General features: G+C 48.5%; 3 protein-coding genes across 5 annotated transcripts; 1 reads left to right on the top strand and 2 right to left on the bottom strand.

Moving 5' to 3' along the window:
• Positions 1-1,458: 1,458 nt before the first annotated feature.
• LOC143320743 (non-POU domain-containing octamer-binding protein-like) lies at positions 1,459-3,182 on the bottom strand. The gene has a single exon (XM_076730632.1). The coding sequence runs from the start codon at positions 3,062-3,064 to the stop codon at positions 1,739-1,741; it is 1,326 nt and encodes a 441-aa protein (XP_076586747.1). The 5' UTR covers positions 3,065-3,182; the 3' UTR covers positions 1,459-1,738.
• Positions 3,183-3,226: 44 nt separating this feature from the next.
• On the top strand, positions 3,227-6,539 carry pold2 (polymerase (DNA directed), delta 2, regulatory subunit). Of its 2 annotated transcripts, none has more exons than XM_076730630.1 (11): positions 3,227-3,587; positions 3,812-4,044; positions 4,136-4,257; positions 4,367-4,490; positions 4,601-4,715; positions 4,802-5,000; positions 5,133-5,213; positions 5,343-5,500; positions 5,600-5,727; positions 5,809-5,910; positions 6,156-6,539. In XM_076730630.1, the coding sequence occupies exons 2-11, from the start codon at positions 3,819-3,821 to the stop codon at positions 6,314-6,316; spliced, it is 1,416 nt and encodes a 471-aa protein (XP_076586745.1). In that variant the 5' UTR covers positions 3,227-3,587; positions 3,812-3,818; the 3' UTR covers positions 6,317-6,539. The 2 variants fall into 2 exon arrangements, with proteins under 2 accessions (XP_076586745.1, XP_076586746.1); XM_076730631.1 differs by having other exon boundaries at positions 3,306-3,587; positions 3,817-4,044.
• A 162-nt stretch (positions 6,540-6,701) lies between these two features.
• aebp1b (AE binding protein 1b) lies at positions 6,702-18,655 on the bottom strand. 2 transcript variants are annotated; one of them, XM_076730627.1, is made up of 23 exons: positions 18,165-18,655; positions 17,481-17,950; positions 16,341-16,511; positions 16,202-16,261; positions 15,243-15,596; positions 14,363-14,437; positions 13,767-13,832; positions 13,420-13,503; positions 12,345-12,416; positions 12,141-12,250; positions 11,600-11,739; positions 11,423-11,507; positions 11,181-11,325; positions 11,001-11,089; positions 10,521-10,644; positions 10,019-10,215; positions 9,687-9,863; positions 9,254-9,417; positions 8,587-9,098; positions 8,317-8,456; positions 7,792-7,891; positions 7,522-7,688; positions 6,702-7,434 (listed from the first exon to the last, which is right to left on the bottom strand). In XM_076730627.1, exons 2-23 carry the CDS (start codon positions 17,728-17,730, stop codon positions 7,048-7,050), a joined length of 3,669 nt encoding a protein of 1,222 aa, XP_076586742.1. In that variant the 5' UTR covers positions 17,731-17,950; positions 18,165-18,655; the 3' UTR covers positions 6,702-7,047. The 2 variants fall into 2 exon arrangements, with proteins under 2 accessions (XP_076586742.1, XP_076586743.1); XM_076730628.1 differs by having other exon boundaries at positions 17,481-17,955; positions 18,165-18,569.
• Between the last annotated feature and the right edge of the window lie 1,342 nt (positions 18,656-19,997).

The raw sequence follows: 19,997 nt of genomic DNA, 5'->3' as shown, positions 1-19,997 counted from the left end.
CATTGTGCGAGCTGGACGGTGGAACAAACTGATTATCTTGGCTTTTTGGACTCCGATATAGGTGAGGAGTAGTTTCCTCAGAAAGGTCTTGGCTATCAGCTGGAGGGTGTCTCAGAGGGCCATAAAGCCCTGGCGTGATGGAGATAGGAGGATCTTCAAATTTCTGCACCTTCCATCAGATTCTGTCTTTTATCAGGACGGCTGACGGACAGCTGGATGTTTACGCACTGAAGATGTTTCACTCAACTTTAAGCTACTTTTTGGTATCGATGTTCGCTCTGTACACTGACGGTGACCACGCGACCTCTTTTCTCTGCTCCGCTCTGGCACACGCACGCTGCACCTGTTTGGTTATTTTGCAAGCCTGAACAGTTTCAGTCCGCTTCCATCAACACAGCCCTTGTTGACAAACCAGACTTTCTCTGCATGGCGTCTCTGTTTGGGTTTCATCTGAGGGATTTCTTCATGAAAGTCGAACAGCAGAGCGTGGTGTGCGTTACACACAGCTGGAAGCAGCACTCAGATCAGCACTGAACTTTTAATACTCCTGTTTTCTGCTGCTGAGATCAATGACCTCTGACCTTTAAACTTTGAGCAAATTTAGCAATTCAGAGCTGAAACTGGCATCTGGCACCACCTGATGCCTCCTGTCTATTAAGCAGAACTTAAAAAAAACTGAATGAGACCAGCTTCCTGTCACTTCCTGCTGATTTAAAACAGAGCCCTCCTCCCTTCATCTCGTTAGTGACTAACACAGCCGTCAGTGTCACCTCAGACTGTGCTTCACTCACCGTCTCCCACTGGACAGTGACTCAGAAGATGTCCAGCCAGGTGGTGCCTCACCCAGGGAGTCAGTGGTTAATAAAAAACGCCTCATGCTGCCATGGCAGTGAAAGCACAGGTATAATTTATAGGAGCAGTTATGGCGTCTCAGTAGGCCACACCAGCAGCACACGTATGTGCTGGAGCCATTATTCCACCTGTGCTCTCCCTGCTAGGAAATGTTATGAAAGAGACCCACTGAGCTCCATGAGCAGGGAAAACACAGCCGCACCTAATAAAATCAATAATTACGCAATCAGAAAGTTTAATTTAGGATTTCACATCAGCAGGCGTCGACAGCAATAATCCCCAACATGACCTCAATTCTTTCTCTAATCAGGCCGAGCAGTTATCTCTGAGCTGCAGGTCCAGTTTGAACTGCTCTTTGTTTTGGACATTATGTTGGTGCATTATGTGTGTCAGGTCATTGATTCATCAGTGCCACCGCGTTCCATAAATCAATACTCTGACAGCAGTGATTAGACGGTGAACCAGGAACCAGAGCGAGGCCGCCAAGGCAACACCATGTAGATTAAAGGTGTCTCGCAGATCTGTGAATAAAACCTGAACATGCTGAGCTGTGACACGTCTGGCTGCTCTGAGACACGCTGAGAAACCTTCAATGTCAAACAGAAATCTTAGGGAATCTTGAATTTATTCCAGAAAAGTCAACATATCCAGGACAAAAACATTTTCTATCCCTATGAAAAATACATTAAGGTGAAAAAAAAAGGGACAACACATGGCTCATTTGGAGAGTTAGGACATTTTAGTACTAAAATATAACTCAAAAAGTACAAATAAAAAGTAAAAAAAACAAAACAAAACATGCAACTGTTGTCAGAGTTTAAAAAGTAACACTCACTACCTGGACTTTAAAATACAGTGAGTATGAAAAGGGGAAAATAGACATGACTCAAAATCTGCGCTGCTTGTTAGGTCCATAGTCCCCGGGCCCGGGCAGGCCCCTGGGGAAGCCGCCCTGGCCGCCTCCCGGCATGTTGTTGTTTCCTGACCCCGGCATCATTGGGGCGTTCTCGGCGGCCATGCCGGGCGCTCCGGCAGGACCCGAATTGCCGCCCAGCGAGTTTCTGTTCATGGGCATCCCGTGACTGCCCATATGCATCCTCATGTCTTGCTCCCTGTTTTCAGAGAAGTTGCCCCTGAAGCCCTCCTGCTGCCTCTTCATCATCTCCTCGTTGCGCATCCTCATCTCCTCCTCTCTCCTGCGGCGTTCCTCCTCCTGCCGGAGCTCTGCCTGTTTCCTCTTCTGCACCTCCTGACTGTGCAGCTCCTCCATCCTCCGCAGCTCCTCCTGTCGCCTCAGCAGGTCCTGCCTCATCAGCATCACCTGATGCTCGTGTCTGGCTGCCTCCATCTCCGCCTCCAGCTTCTCCTGGGCCTCCTTCATGTTGCGGTCCACCATTTCGTACTGCTGCTTCTCCATCTCCATCAGGGCCTTCCAGCGCATGGCGTACTCGTACTCGAAGGAGCCCGGCTGAGCGAATCGTGGTGGCTGCTCGCGCTCTTTGTGATATTGCTGGTTTTTGTTTATGAGCTTTTCTGACAGTCCCTCCTCTTCATCAAACTGTTCCATAGGTTCCACTGTGATAGGTCGAGGAAAAGCTGTGAGAAGATAGGCACCATCACTGCACTTATCCAAAGCCTTTCTTGCAGCCGGCTTTGAGGTGTACTCCACTATCCCCTTCCCCGTGGGCCTCCCTCGGTCATCCACTATGACCACAGCTCTCTCTATCTGACCAAACACGGCGAAGGCCTCCTCCAGCAGCTCGTTGGACACAAACTCTGGCAAATTTTTCACAGTTAAAGCAGCACCGTGTGTTGCAAACCTCACACGTATGGGCCTGCCTCTGAACGGGGTATCATCCAGCTCGGCTCTGGCAATCTCTGCTATGATCCTGGTCTCCAGGCGGATGAAGCCGAAGCCTCTTTCCTTGTTGATGAAGATCTCACTGGCCTTGCCGTACTTGGCGAACAGCTTCTCCAGGTCGTCCTCGGTAACTCCGGTCGGTAGGTTTCCTACAAACAGCCTGCTGCGCTGGGTGAAGGTTTTCTCCCCGGGTTTCCTGAAGCTCTGCAGGTCCAGAGTTAAGGCCTCGTTCGGATTGGTCTGTTCGCTGGGCTCGGGCTGCTGGCCGTTGGTGTTTGTTCCTCCGGGTTTCTTCTGGTCTCCCGGGCGGTTGGGGCCATGGTTCTGCTGGGGGCCTCTGTTTCCTTGCATTTTGTCGGAACAGAATTAAAACCCGAGTCGACGAATCGCCCGATAAAGAGACGAAAGCTGAGCAGACAGTGGCGCACAAAGAGCTGGGAAAATGGCGAGTCTGCGTGCTACCGCGACGTTATTGTGACCTCATTCCATGCGACTTGTGTGTAAACTCATGACGTCATTTTTGTGCGACGGTGCGAGAAGAATAAAGTTAGAGCGGTCTCGGCTTTTGTAAAATCTTGTGTCGTATGGTTGTTACCCCCTACACGTCTTCTAAAGATTGTGTAGGTCATAGTTAAGTTTTATGATACGTTAGTTTTTTTTGTGCATTACTCTGATATTTTTTCCTTGCACTGTTCACATTTTCTCGCGAGAATACGCGTTCGCCTTGAAAAAATGTGATGTTGAGCGGGTGATTTCGCGGGAATCGTTTGTTTTGCTCCATGTCAAGGAGCAAAATCAGAGATATCTGAAAACACATCTTAATACAGGATTTGAGAAGGGTAGCAGCCGAAGCTCGACTTTTCCCTCTTCAAAGGTGAGGTCGTTAAATCTGTTATATTAGCGATATTCTCAAAAAGTCGACATGTTTGTAAGAGCCCAGGTAGTACTGCTAGCTGTCATTAACGCTAAGTTAGGCTAAAACTCTTGACTTGCTAGCCTGTTAATAATACCACTTTATAAACGTCCGCGGAGCTCATCCAGTGTATGTATAACAAAGTAGATCCGTTTCTACTGAACTCACCCCTGCCTCTGCCTCAGGACAGCCATGTTCTCCGACCTGAGCGCCCAGAAGCAGGGCTCCTCTCTGCTCTGCCGCCCTGCCTCCGAGGACCAGGGCCCGGTGTTTGAGAGGATGTCGCTGGCCTACAGTCCCTGCTCCGAGAGCTTCAGAGTCGGGGAGAGGAGCTTCGGTCGGCAGTATGCTCATATTTACGCAGCACGACTCATGGAGATGAGGCCCTTGCTGTCAGAGAGAGCCCAGCTGAAGTGGGGTAAGATGAACACATTGTTTTACATTCATCTGAGGGTCTGAATCATGTTTCCATGTGTTTTCTAATCTGTGTCTTTTTCTGTCTCTATCAGGATCAGATGTAGTCATCAGGAAGCTGTGTGATCTTCAGACAGGGGAGCAGTGTTGCATCGTGGGAACCTTGTTTAAGCGTATGGATTTGCAGCCATCTATTCTGAAGGAGATCAGCGATGAGGTTTGCAGTCACGCTAAATTCAGCGACTGACCCCCTTCATCTCAGAGACAATGAAATCAGCTGCTGTCATTTGACGTGTGTCACGTCTCTTGTTTCTGCTCCTCCTCAGCACAACCTGCTGCCCCAGCCTGCCCGAGCCAAATACATCAGTGAGACAGATGAGCTGATTCTGGAGGACGAGCTGCAGAGGATCAAACTGGAGGGCAAAGTCGACAGAGACAAGTGTGTCACAGGTCAGGATTTTACTCGCGGTCAATGACACTCTGAAGGATCTCAGTGTTGCATCGCTCTAATACAGCTGTGATCATGTCTGTTGTGCGTCATGGCATCTCTTCTCCTTCAGGTAGTGTTATTGCAATCTATGGAGCCGAGAGGAATGATGGCAAGTTCACAGTTGAGGACTTTTGCCTGGCTGACCTTCCTCTGCAGACACCAAGACCTGCACTCAGCTCTGACAGGTAAGCACACGCGCACACATACACGCATACATGGCTTAAATCCCAGCCTTCTGTGGTAATATTCTCCATTGTCTGTCATCATCCAGGTTTGTGCTCCTGGCCTCAGGACTTGGTCTCGGCAGTAGTCACGCTGACAGCATGCTGGGTCTACAGTTGCTAGTTGACATGGTGACGGGTCAGCTTGGTGACCAGGGTGAGCAGAGCGGAGCAGCGACCATTTCCAGGGTCCTACTGGCTGGAAACCTCCTGAGCCAAAGCACCCAGGACAAGGACGCATCATCGAAGGTAGCTGGAACTGGTCCAACCTCGACACACGTGTGTTTAGATATAACCCCTATTACTTTTCCTCTTTTGAGAAAATGAACAAGCGTCAACTTAAAGAGACTGAAATATGTTTCATCCTCTCTGTGTGTCAAGCCCAAGTACCTCACCAAGAAGACTCAGGCTGGCAGCGTGGAGGCAGTTCGTCTGCTGGATGAGCTGCTGCTTCAGCTGGTGGTGAGTCTACTTTCTCTGCAATATGTATTTTTTCATCTTATTTTGTGCAATATATGACCAAAGATGAGACACTATGAAATTTAAACATGATAATTAAGATGTGAGTGTTGCTGTGTGGCTGCCTCACAGGCCTCGCTTCCAGTGGATGTCATGCCGGGCCAGTACGACCCCACCAACTACACCCTGCCACAGCAGCCTCTCCACCGCTGTATGTTTCCCTTGTCCTCAGTGTACCCCACACTACAGCTGGCCTCCAATCCATACCTGGCTGACATAGATGGAGTGAAGTAAGAAACACCACACACACACTCACTTAGCTTCCATTTAGCATATATCCTTAAATCCCAAGTGTGCAGATGTTAAAGTGTTGGTGTGTTTCTGTGAAGGTTCCTGGGCACGTCAGGCCAGAATGTCAGTGATATTCAGAAGTACAGCAGCATGGACAGCCACCTGGAAATACTGGAGGAGACGCTACGATTGCGACACCTGGCCCCTACGGCCCCGGATACCCTCGGTTAGTCAGACAAGCTGATACAGAGAAACGCACAAACCTCCTGTTCAAGTTATTCATGATGTTTTCTGCGTCTTGTGCCAGGTTGTTACCCGTTTTACCAAAAAGACCCGTTCATCCTGGGAGAGTGTCCCCATGTTTACTTCAGTGGCAACGCTCCAACCTTTGAGTCCAAACTCATCCGAGGTCAGTGTGTGACGTTTGCATGTGCACAGAAGAAACTTGTTGATCACTCGAGCTGCGTCGAATGTTTTTTACATTTGAAGCTTTCAAACTCTGTCGTAGCCAAGCCGAGAAAATTTAGAGCACACCCCGTTTTGTTAAACTGTAACTTAAGCAATTTATGGATGACCAGAATATTAAGATTACTTTTGTCTCTTTTCCTCCTTACTAATGTGCCACAATATTTCTTCTTCCTCTCTTCCTGCCAGGTCCTGATGGCCAGGAAGTCCTTTTGGTTACTGTTCCAGAGTTCAGCAGCACTCAAACCGCCTGCCTCGTCAATTTACGTACTCTTGAGTGCGAGCCAGTCAGCTTCTCGGCCTTCTCCGCTGACGACGATGACGAAAGTGAGATGAACGTCAGTCACTGAGGGTCCATTTCCACACACAACACGATGACTCTTCTCAGACACTATTGATGCATATTCAGGCTCATGTCTCCCGACCTCTGACTAATCAACTGGGCCAAGACTCACAGCGCTTGCTGCACTGATGCTGTCCAGTATCATGAGGTCAGTGGATTGCTGTTAACCAGAAATCAGTGTTAGCAAAGATGCTATAAAAAGAGAAGACAAGCTTTGTGTATTAACAAGCGTTTATTTGAAAAATAACTCTTCTACCCAAACTGCGTCTGAGGAAACATGACAGAAGACTCTTTGCCTCCTCTGACTCTCTGTTACCAACTTTGAACAACTGCTTTTTAAACCTTAAGTGACTTTTCATACTGTAAAAAAACATTTCTGCTTTATGAAGACTGTAAATAATTAAACTCTGGTGAAGTAAAAAAAGAAAAGTCTTGACTTTGGTTAATGTGGATCCGCAATAAACATCTTCTCATAAAGCAAACAGCATCATAAAGACTGAACAAGTCAGAAAATGCAGCTGTGACACTGAATTATGATTAACGGTGAGTTTCTCTGAAGAGGCATTTTAAGTGATAGATATGTTATCTTTATACAATTAATATAGTTAATGTTCTGTACATTGCCATTGCTTGTGCACAAAGACAGGATTCTTGATTCTTTATCAACCTGCTCAAAGTACAACATGGCAATGAGAACCACAAGTAGGAGAGGATGGCCGCGTGTTTACTCTGTTTAGTTTAATAGTCATCAATCTTGTACTCGTAGTTATAATCCAGGATGGAGTCTGTGAAGCCGCCGGGCGTCGAGGACTGTCCCTCCCCTATGAGCCACGAGTCATACCAGGATGTGGTGGCCTCTGGCGTTGTGGGAATCGTGGTTGTTGTCGGAGGTAATGTCGTTGTTGTTGTCGTCGTCGTCGTCGTTGATCTTAACCTCATTAATCTCTGTTGCCGAAGGCGACGGATGCGAGCTATCCTGAGCCTCCTCTGCCTTTCAGCGCTGATTCCTGAATACCCGTTGTTGCTGTCAACCACACGCCTGCTGCTGCTAACGACTGCCGGGTACTGTGATCTGGTGTTGGCATAGCTGAGTCGAATTGGCTTGTTGCCATGGAGGGCCATGATCTGGAGGGAGACGAAGGAAGACACTTCATTAAGTGCTCGCTTGACACGTGTTGTGGGTGTGGTGCGTTCAGGGTGGCAGTGCCGTACCTGTTTAATGCGGTCCCAGTTGGACTTGGCCAGGTTGAAGCTGCAGGCAGTTGCTCCTGATTGGTATCCCACCACGCAGAGTTTGGTCATCGGGGAGAAGCCCTCAGCTCGAGCCGTGACGCGGTACTCGCCCGGGTTAAGCAGCCGCCAGTAGTCTCCTGTTGGTGCTGCAATGACAAAGAGTGGACAGATGTTTAGGTTCAGGCACAGAGGACGCTGTGATGTGTTTCGTGAGACTCAAGAAGGGAAGAGAGGAAGGTTTCAGCAGACCTGTAGTGACATCGTGGTTTATCCCCTCCACAGACACGGTGGCGTTTCCAATGGCGTTCCCCTGCTGGTCCTTCACAATGCCCCTGATGCCACGATGCACCTAGACAGGGGGGGTAGTTCAAGGGCGGGGGCCACAAAACTAGTTGCAAGTTGTTGCCATGATTGAGCAATCCTTCCAGTAGTTGTTGAGATATTTCAGTAGTTGTGAGATCATCAGAGGGATTCGTCCATGAATGTCCTCACAAAACGTAATAAGAATGCATTTAATAGATGAGATGTTTTAGTCTGATTTCACAGATTTCAGTCTGGACCAAAGTGGTCGAGCGACTGACATGACATTTCCATCATATGAAAGGGATTGATTGGTAAATTGATTTTCTCAGGTTGTCTTATTGGTCCTCTCACAGTGGCCAAATGTTACTACAGTTACAACAGGAAGTGCTGCTCTTAAAAAAAGTTTGTTAGTGCTTTTAATTTCTTCACAATGTTCAGCTCGATGTTCTTCTGCGAGTGTGAGTGACTGACCTGCTCCATGAAGATGAGCATTGCTTCTTTATTCTTCTCCCACTCGTGCGCCAACTCGCCCTGATGAGGGAACTTATCACAGCCCAGGAATATGGATAACTCGAAAGAGTTGGTGTGCAGGTAGCTGAAGTCATTCATGCCTACAGAGGGGTGAACACACAGTAAGCTCAGAGCCTGCACTGCTTAAACTGTCCACCAGGGTGTGTTATAAATACATGCAGAAAGTTTAAAGACCAGCAAGCCTAGAGCAAACCCGTGGCCTCTACTTACTCCCTGTGATTGGCTTCCATTTGGCCCGGTTGACGATGCCGTGCCCCCCTGTGGGAGCGTCTCCGTGGCAGGAGCCGCGGTAGTTGTGTGTCATGGTCAGGTGTGTGGAGGCGTAGGAGACGGCCAGCCACCTGAAGAGGGACTCGTCTGCAATCACCCGAGGCTCATCCTCAGGCTCAGAGTACTGGTAGCCGGCGCTTCTTCCTCTGTCATCCTCCTCCTCCTCTCTGCGATCGTAACCTTGATGGTGACCGTGGTCGTAACCTTGGTGGTGACCGTGGTCGTAACTTTGGTGGTGACCGTGGTCGTAACCTGGGTGGTGACCGTGGTCGTAACCTTGGTTGTGACCTTGGTCGTAGCCGTGGTCGTACCCATGGTCGTAGCCGTGGTCGTAGCCTTGGCCCCTCCACTCCTCCTCCGGCTCTGCGTATCCCCTTCCTCTCCAGTCTTCCTCTGGCTCCTCATGGTAGCCCCTTCCCCACTCGGTCACGTCAAAGCCTTCTTCTTCATACCTGAGAGAAATTATTTAATTTAACACGATTGTAAGTGTGAGCGGTTCGTTGAGAGTTTGGCAGGAGAGAGGAGGAAGGTGAGAGTTCAGTGATGTGAGCGTGAAGCGGGGAAACGACGACAGAACACAGCAGTGAAAGGAGAGAACAAGTCATACTGTCTCTTCTTGCGACTGTGAGGTTTCTGGCTCTCGGCGGGCTTGTTGAGGCGTAAGCTGTCATAAGGATAGGCCACAATTGTCTCCCCGCCCTGGAAGTTTGCACCCAACACAAATGGATGGCTTTTCATCCAGGTGATTATGGCCCTGGTCTCCACAGCAATCTGGAACAAAAACAGGAAGATGAGGATCACACAAACAGTGGAGAGAAAACCTGTGTAAACAGTATGCCCTCATTTTTATTTGCTGACTCGACTACAACCCCCCTTTGAACTCCTCTCCTCTTTCTTTTTCACTGTCCTGCAGACTCATGCCGTGTGCAGCATAAAGCCTGTAGTGTTAATCTGCATTTGCTGTCACCACCAGTAACTACAGGCGGAGTTCTTCTGTCCTCACCATCTGTTGTAAGACTCAACAGTTCCCTCCTCCTTACCGAGCTGTTGGTCTCGAAGTTATCTGGGATGGGTACGTGGTGATTGGGGGTGAGTTTGGGAACCATGCCCTTATCTTCAGCATCCCACAGGATGCTGTTCAGGTCCGGGAAGTTCTGGAAGATGTCAAAGCCGTCCTCGGTGAAGTGTCCGGTGGTCCATCCACTCAGCTCTGATCCCTGCGGGGGAGGATTTGAATAAGCTACACATGGAGCCGAGTCACCCAGACCACCAAACCCGCATGATTCACTGGCATTTCCTGTTGGTTTTTCTCTTTTTTTGTGTTTGAAAGTTAAGTAGCAGCATGTGATTTTTGATGATCATAACGACTGACCGCTTCAAAAGCTTCCACGTGTCCGTCGGGGTTGAGCGAGGGCACCAGGTGGATGCGTATTCCCTCCACCAGCCGCTGGGCTCTGGGGTTTCTGTCTTTGTACTCTTTGCACAGGTACTGCATGAGAAGCAGGATCATCTCCCGACCCAGAGCCTCGTTTCCGTGCAGACCAGCCGTGAAGCGAAACTCGGGCTCACCTAAGAAGACGACAGGACAGGACTGTAGTTATTTGTCCCTTAACCATAATCTGCTGACTCCCACCTGGTGTTTAGTAAGATTTACAGGAATCATGGCTGGTGCCACCGAGAGCCAGCAGGCCTCCGGGTTTAATTTCAGCCAATCGGCATTTCAGACTTTGGGAATGTTTGAGAGAAAACTGCTGGTTTAGAATTTACCTGGAATGAAAACACGCTTTTAGGATTTGATTTTGATTTGCAGTGTAAGATACTTAACTGTTAAGAAAACACACCCCTCTGCCTGTTTCATGATCATGTGAACGCACCTATTTCGTGCTCGGTGGGGTTGCCAGAGATCACCATGGCCATGATGTCCAGTCCCTTGGTGCTGCGGCCCAGGCTGTAGATGCTGGTGATGTTTGGACACTCGTCATTCACTGACTTCATAAGCTGAGCACATGAGAAGAAGGATGCACTGTAAGTCGATGTATTTACACATTAGTTGTGTCACAGCAGCCAAACATGGGGGTTGCAACAAAAATTTCATTGACATGGCTATGCTCAATGACAATAAAAGCAATCTTGAATCTTGAATCTTGAAACAGCGTATCGATTTAACAATAGTCTCATTTATCTGCGCTGTCGAGAAAGACAGTGCTCGCAAAAGTTGTGCAAATGGTGGATGATGAGTGTTGTGTTGGTGTGGAAAGGTCATGTTGCCTCCTGGTTCAGTGTTTGATTCTTCCTGGTGAATTATTCACTTTTAATCTTTGGGAAAATAACTGAGGGTTTCCTGTTGAACTCACTGCGACCATCTCTGAGTAGCTGTGATGTTTGAACTCCAAATAATCCACCGGAGTCACTTCGTTTTGTCTGTACTGAACATCAGCTGGATCTGTGAGACAAAACGTATGATTAATTTTGTGTGTTCTGATGTGTGTGTGAGTGTGTTCTGATGTGTGTGTGTTCATGGGTTTGAGGCTCACCGGGAACGACGCAGCCCAGCACCTCCAGCCTCATGCACAGAGAGCCGTTCCAGCTCTGAGGGATGATGCGGATGTAGCGGGCCAGCACGGGCTCTGCCAGCTGGTTCATCACCGGAGTGTCCTTATCACTGTTTCCAAAGAACAGCTGCACGAGAGAGGAGAGTCAGAGTCGGGGAAGGAGGTGGGAGACGTCACACGTGGTGCCGAGGAGGCTGCGGCGGCATCATTTTAGATGAACTCACCCAGTCGGCGTATCCATCGTGGATGGTGGTCCATTCTCTGCTGTCATTGCTGAAAGCCAGGAAGTAGGACGTCACGTGGTCACTCCTGAAACCAGACAGTGAATGGGCGACATGTTGAGTGTGGAACCGGAGAAGGCAGCGCACTCGTGTGTGTGTTTCTGTGTTTCTGCGTCTTACTCATTCGAGGAGTCTCGTCCTTGTGTGATGACTCCTGTGAACTCCGTCTCCCTGCGAGCGTCTATCTCAAACCAGTGGATCCTGTCCTCTGAGTTTGCACACCACGCTCCGCCTCTCATGTTGTCTTCATCGTCTGAGCCCTGGGAACCACAGAGGCCAGAAGACATGCTGCTGGGTCCTTATCTTATCTTATCTTATCTTATCTTATCTTTGACTCTGTGTCATTTAACTTCCAGCTTATCATTGAACTCATCCTCTGCACATACATCTCAGATGCCACGATAACTTGTTCAGAGCAGCTTTTGATCAGTGGAAACATGTAGAAGATTTATCAGCTGATTTAATTACTTAACTGCCAAAAGGATTCTAAGACTCTTAATACTGCTCTCCATAAACTGCCTAATGGAAGCGACAGACTCAGCAATAACAGTATTTTCCAGCATGATTCTGGTAGGTGTTTATTTCAAGGCTTGGCAGTATGTAAGTGATGGCTGTATGTAAGCTTTCAGGCCACGGCCGTGCTGTTCTGACTGCTGCGTACCTGCATGTTGAGGCGCGCCCTCTGAGGAGCAAAGCTGTACTGAGACATGGAGGAGGCTGAAAGCTGGTCTGCCTCGATCTTATGGGACTCCATCCCCAGGGGAGGACACTCTGCCACGTACACAACACAGAATATCAAATGATAAGTTAATCATATAGCAAAGCTTGCGCAATGTTTTCCAGCTCTGAGCGGATGTGGACTTACTCTTCGGCTCTTTGAAGACACGTGGTCTGTTCCTGGCCCGCTCCTCGGCCTCCTTCAGCTTCTGCGCTCTCTCTGGCAGAGGTCAGAAAAACAGTCTTACCGCCAAATAAATTGCGCCGTCTTGGACGAATGTTTCCCCTCTTTCTCTCTGCCCAGAAATGATCTAGGAACTCATCATTATTTTGCAAATTTTATATGCCAAAAACTCCCAAGAGGACCTGGAGGAAGGCTGGAAGGCGACGAAAAAACAACCCAGATGCTGTGTTTTTCCACCCCAGTCCAAGTGTGCGTCGATCAAACTCAGATCATCCCGACCCAGAGAGTCTGAAGGCTGCTGAATCCCGTCCATCATTATCATCGCTCACATCCTAACACGCTGAACTGTACGGTACATTCATGTCCTGTAGTTTATTGCTGGTAGTTTGGCTGCAACAAGTCTTCTTGACAGTGGGAATGTGAAACATGTTGTAAGCTCGCTCATCAACCAAACCAACATCTGCATTTGCACCTCGGTGTCACGGATGAGTGCTTCAAGACTCAGGAGCTTCTGATCTTGTGCCCAAAGTTGGCTAAAAGTGCTTCTCACCTTAAACCCAGATAGCAGTGAACCGTCCACACAGGAAGTGCCCCATTGACACCCGTCCTGACGGTGTTGTATATCATCGTCCCGGTTCGCCTTAACCACCAGCTAACCCCACGACACGCAGCCGACACGTGGCGAGCAAGAGCTGAGTGTGATGTGAGTACTTAGAGTCCTACGTTACAGCATCCTCGGCCTGCTAACTCTCCCTCGGTGTGCACTTTTTGTTTTGGAGGGATGAACTCTCGTCCCTGCCGTGCAAGTGACAGCGAGAGGCCTGCTGATGTCGCATGGTGGGAAATCACATCTGCCTTCTCTTACAACAGAAATGTGATCCGAGGGAGTGAACACCTTCAAGCTGTTATCTGTTCGTACTCTTGAACTGGGGTCGCAGGCCGTGTTCTCTGCGTACGGCATCGTACGTAGTGTGACATGACTGTGCAGAGTGGTGTTACGCAAGAAAAACAGAAAGGGTCCACATCTGGGTTTTCTTACCTCTCTCTTCCCTCTCTCTTTCTTTTCGCCCTCTCTCCCTCTCCTTCTCGATCCATTTCTCGTCCGTCTCGTCCTCTTTCCTCCCTGTGGAAAGTCAGAAAATCAGGGATAATTGAGCAGAAATGCCTATAAATACAGCCCCGTGTGCAGCAGCAACAATAAACAGTAAAGAGGTCACAGTGGATCAGTCACAAGTCTGGAAAGTTGTTGACCTGTTTATCCTTTTCTCTTTGCTGCTTGCTTTGTTGGCAGGAAGTTTCACTGCAGCTTAATCTAATATGAAACATTTGTGTATGGATGTATGTGTGTGTGTGTGTGTGTGTGTGTGTGTGTGTGTGTACACATACTCATTCCGTATTCGTCGTAATCATCATACCACGTCCCCTCGTAGGGAGGAGTGGTCGTGGGCCCCTCTGTAAAAGAGACAGACGACTCGTTCAGTCACTCAGAGACGACACGACTCTACAAATGAGATTTAATGAGATTACGCGGTTTAATCTGCAGTTTTACAGGTTCGCACAGCCCTGATTTATTCCACCACAACAACTGTTCTCTGTTTGGATGCCGCTGTGACGCCCACCGTGTCATTAAGTTGTTAAATCTTTAATTTACATTTACAGGAATCATAACAGAGTTGTGATTGGATGACGGGCCTTTGTTTTTAATCCACAACAAAACGGAGGAACCTTTTGTTGACTCGGTGGAACCAAGCAAACCCTCCCACTCCTGAGTGAAAAGTAGGGCAGGTTAGCTCACACACTCGCTGTAATGTTATTCCCATGTGTTGAAATGCTCTGCGGCCTAAAGGCACAGATGGAGTGGACATTTCGTCTGCATCGCAAGACTTCAGCGAGTTCTTACTTGTTAACTGCCTGATTGGACATTTGACGCTGATTGGCGGATGTTCATTGGATGTCCAACGTGTCCGAGTGTCTGCAGTTACCTGTTATTGTTTCCACTTCGATTTCAGGGCTGACCTCTTTACCGTCAGGGAATGGAAGATTATCTGGCACCTCAACTGCAGCGGTGGAAAAATAAAACGATAAAAAACTTTAAAAGGTCAAACAGAGGGATTGTACTGGTGTCAGAGAGCGACAGAGTGTGAGGGAATCGGTGGAAACGCTGGAGGAGCAGAGGTGCTGTACAGTAAGCTGGAAACACAGCGTCATAAGAACATGTCTGTCCAGTCCGGAGTGTCGCAGAACCACACGACACACTGTTTCCTACAGCTGAGCCTGTGCACAAACTGGGTCAGCCTGACTGGCTTCAGGTGGGCCGAGGCTGACGTCTGTACCAGGTATTGGCTGTCTGTCCGGCTTTACATGAAAGGGGGGGTGTCGATGAATGTTCCTCTGATGCAGGAACTTGCAGGAAAATTGTATTTTCAATTACACGTTAGAAATCTGAAGCACATTACAGAGTTTGATTATCTGATCCGTCTGATGTTCGGCCGTTAAAGTAACATCAGTCGCAACTACTTTAACGTCAGCAGAGTTAAGAATTTTAGGTTGCTTGAAGCGTAAAGTGTCCCTGAAGTTCATTCAAAGGTTGTTTTTTTGGCTGCTTTGACACATTATCTGGTCTTCCAGCACTGATTAGCTGCAAAATCTCACAATCAAAATCAGGTTTCAAAGCCCAGTTTTGCTCAAACGCTCCTTCTGTCTGCACTCAAATCTTTTTTCTTTGCCGCTGTAATGAGTCCTAACGATCCCTGCAACAACAAAGGGGTCATTATACTCTCATCTCGTGTTATTTGTGTTGATAAACTGTCACCCCACAAGTTTCCTGATTGAAAACAAAGCGAGGAGATGAGTCAGACATACATGTGGCGTCCCAGTAATCGTTGTCATCTGTCCCAGCCTTCCCATCGACCTCGGGGCCGGGCGGCGTCGGGTCCACCTCTTTCCAGTAGCTGTCATAGTTGTCAGTCACAGGAGCGTAGGGCTCTTTCTCATCTGGTTTCCAGTAATCGTCGTAGGCGTCAGGCGTTGGAGTGGATGGCTCGTTCTCTGGTTTCCAGTAGTCATCGTAGACGTCTGTCACTGGAGCAGCTGGGTCTTCCTCCTCCGGCTTCCAGTAGTCATACGGAAGATCTGTGATCCCAGTCTCAGGCCTGGACGGTGTGGGCTCGACATCCCAGTAGTCATCTTCATCGTCCGGTTTCCAGTAATCGTTGTCTGACAGAGAAACAGATGGAAAGGTAGTCTGAGACGTCACGACTCAGATATTTTAATGGTTCTTAAGTTTAAATACTGAGACTGGAAAAATAAAAACAAACAACACACTCAGAAATATGATGCAGCAGCTGTTGATGGAAGCAGGTTTTCAGTCCTTTACTCCTCTCAGTAAATGTTATCTGTTTCATCCTTCACTTTCTTCTGCATCCGAACACGTTTAAAAACGTATCAGGTGAGGAGGAGGAGGAGGTCTGGTAAGCTCACTTCCTCCTGACTCCACCCCCCCAGTTTGTCGCCTTTTCTCATTTTCAAACCTGTAGTCTTCACCCGATGCTGACTCAAGTGACATCACTTGAGTCAACTTAACAGACTATGTGCAGCTCCGTCTGGAGCCACAAAAGACTTAGTAAAAGTTTTTATGTTTATGTGTCTGTGTACTCCCCAAAACCTGTAAACAGACTGGTGTTTGGAACGGGTGGAGTTTCCCTTTAAAGCCTTCATGCTTTGCCTTTTGTAGTTATTCGTGGCCTCAGAAGTAATGAGAACAGAACTACGTTCTGAGATAGATGAGACGTCTGTGTGGTGTCCAGGTGTGTGTCACTCACCGGCGTCGGGATAGTAGTCTGTGTAGGGCTCAGGCTCGGTGGGAGGTTCAGTCGGGATCGCTAGAGGCAGCAGACAGACACAAGGTCAACAACATTCATTCAAGTCCAAGAGAGGGAGACTGTTCTGTTCTGTCCTCACGTGTTGTGGTTGGGGGGAGAGTCGTGGTCGTCTGCTTGTCCTTCTTCTTTCCCTTCTTGTCAGTTTTGGGCTTTTTGGTGGCGTTTGGGTCCTTTGGCTCTTTGTTCTTCTTCTTGTCCTTCTTCTTCTTCTTGCCTTCCTCTGGCGCTCTCCTCACCCTGCCCGAAACTCCTGCAAAGAGAGAATCAACAGAGCAAAAAGGTTTCGATCAGAGTCAAATTAAGCTCATAGAATAAATATTCATGCATAAATTACAGTCGTTTTTCTAAAATCTCAAACCCAGTCAAACTGAATTTAAATGAACCCTCTTCAGCTTCAGCTTCAGCTTCAGGCAGGTATCTTAGTCGGTACCAATCAAATGCTTTCTATTGAGTGCTGAGGTAGAATTCAAAGCTTATGTAATTCTAGTTCTTATTTATGTTTGTGCATTTGGGAGCAATGTGAAACTTAAATTATGCAATTATGTCTCTCCTGCAAAGTCAAAGGCAGCGCTGCCAGGGAACATCCAGACAGATGCATTTCAGCGGTTGCTTGAGGTCCATCAGTATTTCCCTCTGAGGTTGTCTGAAGTTCTGAGGAGCTTTCATGGAAAACACGTCTCTCTCTTTCCATTAGTTGTGTTCTATTAACCACAATTGAGCTTCAGTGACTCAAAATCCATCCGAGTACTCAATAAAAACATCACCGTCACCTCTGTTACAACTCGCCACTAAAGCGTGGACCCATCAGTGAGAAGGACATAGTTTGGACTGACGTGTATTACGTTTCAAGAGAGATCCAGAAAAGAGGTTTACTGCGAGCGTCGTCTCTGCCCCAGTCAGCATTAATCACGCAGGCAAAAAGGAGGAGGTGGAAAAGGTCGGTGTCATAAAAATCTGCCTGCACGATGCTCGACTCTGTGTCTTCTTCTCTTGTCTGGTGTGAGCCAAAGAAATCCATCTATGGTGTTTACTCCCCGCCGTGGAGGACAGCGGGGACAGGTGAGGACCTGGACTTTGTCATTCCTGCTGGAGCTGTCAGACACCAAACGCTGGTGTGTTTGTGTCTGCGTTTGCTCGTCCACGTCTTTGAGCTCAGACCTGAACAGCTTTGACGTCTTGTGTCTATTCTTTGGTTAAAACGAGAAGTTTCTCCACTCACCTGCCTGTGCAGCCTCCTGTGTGTCTCTCTTGTGCTTGTTGCTGCTGTCCAGTGGGTGTGGGTCCACTTCTAGTCCCTGCTCACTTTCTGGGTCGTCCAGGGACTCGTCTCGCAGCCGATCCCCTGCCCGCCTCTCCCCCTCAGCCTGCCGGAGAGAAGCTATCCCCCCGGCGCTCTCCCCTCCTCTGGGGATCAGCAGGCAGCACAGGGCCAGCAGAGCCACAGACACAACCACAGCCTGGCTTTTCATACCTGCTGCTCTTCCAACTGCAGAATCCTTTGGTTTGGAGTTATTACTTGTCTCCCTCCGCTGCTCAATGCTCCGTCCAGCTCCGTCTTTCCACCAGGAGAAGTATTTCACACCCCTTCTTCCCCCTGTGTCCTTGCAATGTGATCCACACTTTTACTCCTGCAGGGAAGTTTCTGCAGCTCCACACGTACCCACAGCCACAGTGTCAAGCAGGCTCAGACTGTTCTAGACGGAGATGGAGTGGGAGGGGGGCAGGGGTAGGCAGGGAGGGAAGGGAGGTGGGTTAGAGAGAGAGAGGGGGAGAGAGAGAGAGAGAGAGAGAGGTAGATACAGAGCAAAGCAGCAATCCAGTCAAATGAATAGACTGGCTTCCTAATTGCCCTGCAGCTATGGTCAGCTGAAAAAACAGTGTAAGGCCGTAGGATCCCCCTCACCTGGCTGACGAGTCAGAACAGGTGCAGGGCTCAGACAGGAGGTGGGGGGAGGAGGAGGAGGAGGGAGGCCAGGTGAGGCCTCACACTGCAGGGCTCGCTGGGTTAGAGGCAGAAGCCAGCTCCTTCTCGTGCGCAGTTCCTGTTGAATTCCTCAGTGGAGAGTTTTTCACCCTGCAGACTCACCACAGAACAGAACAGCAGGAGTGACTCCTAGGACACTGAATTCCACAACAAGAGGAGGAGGAGGAGGAGGAGGAGGAGGAGGAGGAGGTTACAGGGGGAGGATATGGATTTCGCGTGTGTTAACAAAACCAAACACCACTAATCATCAGAGGGGGGAATTCAAGAAAATGAAAGCAGGCAGGCGGAGAACATAACTTCTTTCTCGGTCTCCGGCTTGTTTGGTTGGGAATGGATCTTTGCTTTCCACCTCGGCTCGTGGCGCTCGGTCACTCTTTCCTCGCCGTGCTGCGTAGCTCGCTCTCCGCTTTCTGGAGGAAAAGTTATGGTAGGCGAGGGGGCCGTGGAGGAGCACACACACAGGATTGTTTGAACAGATGACAGAATTATAACCTTTTTAAGATTTGGTGTTTTCTTTGCCACCCCCCTCCCCCTCCTCCCCCCCCCCTCCCCCTCCTCCCCCCATCAGGGCCTTCAAATGCTGGACATGCAGTGTATTTTTCCACCAGTCAGAGCACATCCTCTGCTCTTCCATGGTAATCCAGAGATATTTACTCGCAGTGAGGAAGAGGAAATGTAGCTCCAGACAACATTTTTGAGGGAAATGTCTAAATTCTCCAAAAGACTGATTGTCATAGAGATGAGCTTTAAAGAAGTGTCATGTTACCCCACTTATGCACACATTCCTGCAACATACAATGACCTCAGCTCCAGTTTTTGCTCCAGTTTTCCAGAAAACTCCATCGTCACCTTTACTCTTCCATGAGAGGAGCTTTTCTGTCATGAAACGCCTGATGTTAGCATCAACAGTCCATTCAAAACACTGCACGGCCCACTGAAGCCCTATTAACTCCACTCAGACAGTCATAAAAGTCATTTCCTCTGAGCAAATTTTCAGACATGACGGACACACACACAGAGGCAACCTGCACGCAAGCACACACACCTGCTGAGGTAATTCAGTTCATACACCCTCAGATTGTGAGGACAATAAAACCGATTTGCGCTGAAAGGGAAAAGGACTGCAGAGGATCTGATTTTCAGAAACGTGTGTTGCGGCGTGCGATCATAGCCTATCTATAGAGGACATGACTGAGGCTGTGAAGAATGCAGCAGATAGCTCAGACTACAGTAAGGTCAAGCCGAGGCCTCTTCATCTGGCAAAGACACAGACGCACACACAGGGGAGCTCGCTGGAAAATGCTTTTCAGGCTATTTCACAATGCGGACAGAAATGTGCACAGGCAGCGCCTTCAGTAATAAAAGCCAAATGAAAGTATTAAAAACAAGATGTGAATCACTTCAATTACTCCCTCATAAGACATGGATCAGAGGGACGGCAGAGCAGCTACTTCCTGAGGGGAAAGATCCCGTTTCTAGTGACGGAGGAGGGGACCAATGTAACTGTGTGTTTCCTCAAATACTGGAAAGCTTTGAGGTATTTGTACTTCACATGAATATTTCCATTTTATGCCATTTACACATCTGCTTCATCATACCTGCTCTTCTTCAGTTAGTTAGTATAAGGCAGCGAACATTAGCTCCACTTCAACCAGCCACATGAAGCCGGGCTGTGCAACGTAAACTGGACCTTAAATAACAAATAACACCTTCTTCTCTTTCCGGATGAAGAGTTGAAGTCACATGAAATGA

Source organism: Chaetodon auriga, chromosome 5 (genome assembly GCF_051107435.1).
Source record: "Chaetodon auriga isolate fChaAug3 chromosome 5, fChaAug3.hap1, whole genome shotgun sequence".
Taxonomy (NCBI): domain Eukaryota; kingdom Metazoa; phylum Chordata; class Actinopteri; order Chaetodontiformes; family Chaetodontidae; genus Chaetodon; species Chaetodon auriga.
Note: the sequence above shows the minus strand (reverse complement) of the source record. Positions and strands in the feature narration are given on the sequence as shown.